The sequence below is a fragment of the Arctopsyche grandis genome, chromosome 9 (genome assembly GCF_051622035.1).
Source record: "Arctopsyche grandis isolate Sample6627 chromosome 9, ASM5162203v2, whole genome shotgun sequence".
NCBI lineage: Eukaryota > Metazoa > Arthropoda > Insecta > Trichoptera > Hydropsychidae > Arctopsyche > Arctopsyche grandis.
The window spans coordinates 4,980,127-4,985,834 of NC_135363.1; the positions used below are offsets into that span (position 1 = coordinate 4,980,127).

Genomic DNA, 5,708 nt, shown 5'->3' on the forward strand with positions numbered 1-5,708 from the left:
GCACTTAGCTCGTCGCTAATCCCTAAAACCACTTACACCGGTCTCACGGTCTCTCAGGACGTCTAATCTGTTTACCTACTGTATAGTCACGTATTCGGATATGTATTCCCACGGTATGAGAAGTGCAATCATTGTTTCATGCACTTAGTTTGTCGCTAATCCTTAAAACCCACTTATACCAGTCGCACGGTATGCATTTAGTTAATCCGTTAACAGATATCCGTTACAGATAATCTTTGAACGGTCAGTCTCTGGGATTCTATTTGCTTACTCCGCGGCGTACGTTACAGTATTAATGATTTATTAATATTTTTAAAACTTATTTTTGCAATCAATTTATGTAAAGTTCGTGTGGAAATAAAAAACTTATCCAAATTCTGCTTACAACTTCAACTACCTCAGAGCCAGAACAGTGTTTTTCATCAATAAATAGAATAAAGACATACATATATAAGAAACACAATGGTTCAGGAAAGATTGACGGCTTTGTCTATGCTGTCAATTGAAAAAAATGATTTTGAACAGTTAAAAATTTAACGAATAGGTGATAGAACTTTTTTCAAGGAAAAGGCAAAAAGACAGAAGAATTAATTTTTTAATGAAATAAAATACATATAATGTATAATTTTGATGTAAATAGTAAAATATAATCCAAATAAACATTTTTTTTATTTTTAATCAACCGCAGCACCCCCAGATATCTTATCCACGAGCCGCCACTGGTTTTACCCCAACATGAATACCCATATGTGAACTAAGATGTTGTTTCGTAGTAAATGATTTTGAACAAATTTCACATTTGTGTGGTTTTACCCCAGTATGAATACCCATATGTCTACTAAGCTGATTTTTCGTAGTAAATGATTTTGAACAAATGTCACATTTGTGTGGCTTTACCCCAGTATGAATACCTATATGTGCACTAAGATTTCGTTTCGAAGTAAATGATTTTGAACAAATGTCACATTTGTGTGGCTTTACCCCAGTATGAATACCTATATGTGCACTAAGATTTCGTTTCGAGCTAAATGATTTTGAACAAATGTCACATTTGTGTGGTTTTAACCCAGTATGAATAACTATATGTGCACTAAGATATTGTTTCAAAGTAAATGATTTTGAACAAATGTCACATTTGTATGGCTTTAACCCAGTATGAATAACTATATGTTCACTAAGATGTTGTTTCGTAGTAAATGATTTTGAACAAATGTCACATTTGTGTGGCTTTACCCCAGTATGAATACCTATATGTGAACTAAGATGTTGTTTCGTAGTAAATGATTTTGAACAAATGTCACATTTGTGTGGTTTTACCCCAGCATGAATACCTATATGTGTACTAAGAATGTGTTTCGTAGTAAATGATTTTGAACAAATGTCACATTTGTGTGGTTTTACCCCAGCATGAATACCTATATGTGTATTAAGAATGTGTTTCGTAGTAAATGATTTTGAACAAATGTCACATTTGTGTGGTTTTACCCCAGCATGAATACCCATATGTACACTAAGAATTTGTTTCGTAGTAAATGATTTTGAACAAATGCCACATATGTGTGGTTTTACCCCAGCATGAATACCCATATGTCTACTAAGCTGATATTTCCTAGTAAATGATTTTGAACAAATGTCACATTCGTATGGCTTTACCCCAGCATGAATACCTATATGTGTACTAAGAATGTGTTTCGTAGTAAATGATTTTGAACAAATGTCACATTTGTGTGGTTTTACTCCAGCATGAATACCTATATGTGAACTAAGATGTTGTTTCGTAGTAAATGATTTTGAACAAATGTCACATTTGTGTGGTTTTACCCCAGCATGAATACCCATATGTACACTAAGAATTTGTTTCGTAGTAAATGATTTTGAACAAATGCCACATATGTGTGGTTTTACCCCAGCATGAATACCCATATGTCTACTAAGCTGATATTTGATAGTAAATGATTTTGAACAAATGTCACATTCGTATGGCTTTACCCCAGCATGAATACCTATATGTGTACTAAGACTGTGTTTCGTAGTAAATGATTTTGAACAAATGTCACAATAATGCAGCTTTCGTCGAGTATCCGAGTGTTTTTGTGTCACACTATTGATTTTATGATCCAATTCAGAATTTGTAGAGCACATCTCATCTAAAGCATTTCGAAATGTTAATTCTTCTACTGGAATGTGTGTATTGGTATCTATTATTGCTGCCACATTATCTCTCGAAGTATTTTTTCTTCCAGGTGTCTAAAATATAAACCGAACGTTATTCAATTAAACATGTATGTATATTTATAGTGTGATTAGATGTCATTTTACATGTCAATTTGTTTAGAATCGATCTAAAGCACTAGAAACCTATTGACTTACCTGGCCATCGTCGGGTGAACTAGAAATGTTGGGTGGCCAATCAGCACCCAACTCATCTTCCCATATTAAATCTTCCAGCAAAACCTCCTCCGGCTTGACTTTCAAACACTTGCCTAATTCCACCCTCGACGTCGTGTCATTCAGAAAACAAGATTTTCGAAAGCTGTCGAGCAATTCCAGATTGTTGAGACAAGAAAGGCATATAATATCTGGCAGATGGTCACCTTTCCTAACCTGCAGATGTGAAAGGTATTGGCGATTACGAGGAGTGGCGAATTAACAATAGCAATGGCTTACACTTGGTAAGTGACGGCGACTGACCCGCAGCTGACAGCAGGTCCAAATGCGTTGCACCAAAGGCGGTGAATGAGGGTCGTCATGGATAGAGACGAAGGACCCTGCTGGACCCTGCTGGCAGAGACAAAGTCTGCATTCCATCGCTACTTGAGAGGTAGAGCTTCTCTAACTCCTCGATAAGTCGATTAGTCGATTCACTTTAAATTCGCCTAATGCAATTCGCCGAATTCGAATATACCTAAGCGAGTAGGTCGAATATCAACATACCGAACGACGACCATACCTAATTTCATATTTACCTAACCTCAGTTTGTCGAAATACAAATTGGTCGAATGAAGGTTGTTTTACGTTGACGGATAATAGATGGCACTTTTGCATTGATAATTTCAAGATTATTTAAAACAAATTAATATATTAAGTTGTATTTAAAAATTTATATTTTATTAATAGATGGAGTCGATCACTGGCACGTATTTATTGTTTTTAAAAAATGTGCGTGTTTGTCTGTGTATTTTAGTGATAATTCAAACACCATTAAATATCTTTGAAACTGAAACACTGAAACTTTTTACTGCGTAATAAAATTTTAATCGTTGCGCTGTAATTTTTTTTTTTCATTTTCAAATCTGCCGGAAGTAGCATTATTTTTCTTTGAATTATTATATATCCTAGACCGCGTATCGAACTGAAATTTTATATTTGTAACTTGTATTAACTTGTACGCTCAAACTTACACTATTTTTTGGACTTCTTAATTAAATGTCTACTCTTATCGAAAAAAATTAGATGAAGTCATGGGTTGCTCACATCAGAATTTTTACTTTATATTTGTGAACGAAATATGGCAGTTCTATCAACTGTCAGCTGTCACCATGCGTACTGCATAAAAAAATTGTGATGGCAACTCTAACAACGAAACAACGAAAAGTGCCTGCTTACGAACTGGCACTTGTTAGCTGATTCGAAGTCATAGCATAGGGATGCGGATCAAAATAAAAGTTGACGAGTGATCAAACTGATGATGTCATCTGTGCTGTGCTACTCTTCTCCGAGGACATCCGCACCACAGATCCCCGAGGACGTCTGCACCACAGTTGTCACCACCACGTGGATATCAAAGATGTCACTGAAGTTGATTGTGCTGAAATGTCTTGCTTTGTAAATTTGAGAAGATATTCCCTTATTCTATATAATATGACTATTTCGTTTATACTTTTAATGAAAAAAATATGTATGTCGATTACAATATTTTAACTTAAAACTAAAATACCTTAACCTGAGTTATATTATTATGAATGTGATATCACTCAGGAGATAAATTATTCACATCAATAAAATCATAATGAAACTGTGTAAATAATACGTTCTTGAACTAGTACAATTATTTATAATGTTGTATTGTTTTAGATCAAGATACCATTAATAATACTGCAGATTGTTTATCCTACCAGAACAGTGAAAATGTTGTAAAAGTACTTAAAAGAAGACCAGGAAAGCGAATACGGTGGACTAGAGAAATTCATATCTAAATATAAGGGACAAATTCAGAAAAACATATCTAAATATAAGGGACAACCTGTATCTGCAAAAAAACTGGTCGCTCTAGATCGGTCACCCGTGATCATCCGTCACGCTAAAACTGGTCACGAGAAAACTAGTCACACGCTAAAACTGGTCACGAGAAAACTGGTCACACGCTAAAACTGGTCACGAGAAAACTGGTCACACCCAAAAATTTAAAATTGGTCACACAAACAAAAATATTCTCAAATACTTTTCATTTACGAAATTTTTATTATTATCGACTAGACATATGTTCGAGCCAAAGGCCCTCGTGGCCGTGGCCGTGGCCGTTGTTTGTGGTCTTCGCGAAGAGTTCGCGGGTATCTGTCAGCTCATCTGACGCTCTCTAGCCTCCAGCCACGCCGAGAAGGTTGGCAATCGTTTTTGCGTTCATTTCACTTTGACAGTTCGTATGTCAAATCACAAATCTTAATTCACCGCGGTAAATGTACCGCGGGGAGGTCTATGAAAAAACTGATTGTGAACTAACACTAAGAAAATCCTTTATTTATGTTCACTTGTTACAATAGTAATTATATGTAAAAAAAGAAGGTCGTTTTCGTTTCTCAGCTTCGGAGCCAATGGGACGTTGCCATCGTCTTCATCTTTAATATGGACGGTATCTAAAAGTGAATCGTCTATGCTGTGCATTAACATTAGAATAATATAATTCTATGATTACTAACAAAATAAAATAAAATTGTAAAATAGAAAATGATCAGTAGATCAGTAGCTATTAAAATAGATATAATATGTATTGTGAACATAATTTCGTAATAATAAAATGCATTTAAAAATCAAACCAAATAATATATATTCAAGAATATGTTTATATATAATGTGTTGAAAACATAATAAATCATTGTATGTACTGTGCATAAAAGGTTTTTTTTTAATTTTGTCCCTGTAATTTAGATTTAGGTATATATTTTAAAATTTATTTGAAAGTACATATATCATACAATTATAATATAGTAGCCAATATTGTCGATGTTCTCAGAAGTATTTTTTTGAGGGGTGTGGGGGGTTTAACTAGCGGGGAAGTGGTGAAGGACGCAGCGGTCAGCAGTGGTCAGCAACCAATTTTTGTACAGTTTATGTATATGTATATGCACTGAAGTTTTATTTTATTTATAACTTTATTTTATTGAACACTCCGCGTGTTAAATAAAGTGTAGAAATTATGCTGCCGATAAAAGAAAGAGGATGCATGCATATTGGGGAGGTTCTGTTGCCAATAATAAAATCAGTTTAATTTAACGAATCTATTTATTTGTAATAAGTAAAAGTATAGATTTGGTGAAGAAGCGCAGTGCGAATGGATTGCTCGAATTCTTTGGAGTAGCTAGATAAACTGACTGAAGAGTACGTCTGCCGTGTAAGCAGTGACGGATCAAGTAAATGAAAGGCTCCAGGCACATTTGAAATTTGAGGCCCCCACTTCAGTAAAAAAAAAATGCTATCACTTTTTACCATG

The 5,708-nt window shown here is 34.6% G+C and overlaps 1 protein-coding gene across 1 annotated transcript; it reads right to left on the reverse strand.

The window, feature by feature from the left end:
• Positions 1–577: 577 nt before the first annotated feature.
• Positions 578–2,915, reverse strand: LOC143917119 (uncharacterized). Its single transcript, XM_077438524.1, has 3 exons — positions 2,692–2,915; positions 2,371–2,604; positions 578–2,247 (listed from the first exon to the last, which is right to left on the reverse strand). The coding sequence occupies exons 1-3, from the start codon at positions 2,806–2,808 to the stop codon at positions 703–705; spliced, it is 1,896 nt and encodes a 631-aa protein (XP_077294650.1). The 5' UTR covers positions 2,809–2,915; the 3' UTR covers positions 578–702.
• Between the last annotated feature and the right edge of the window lie 2,793 nt (positions 2,916–5,708).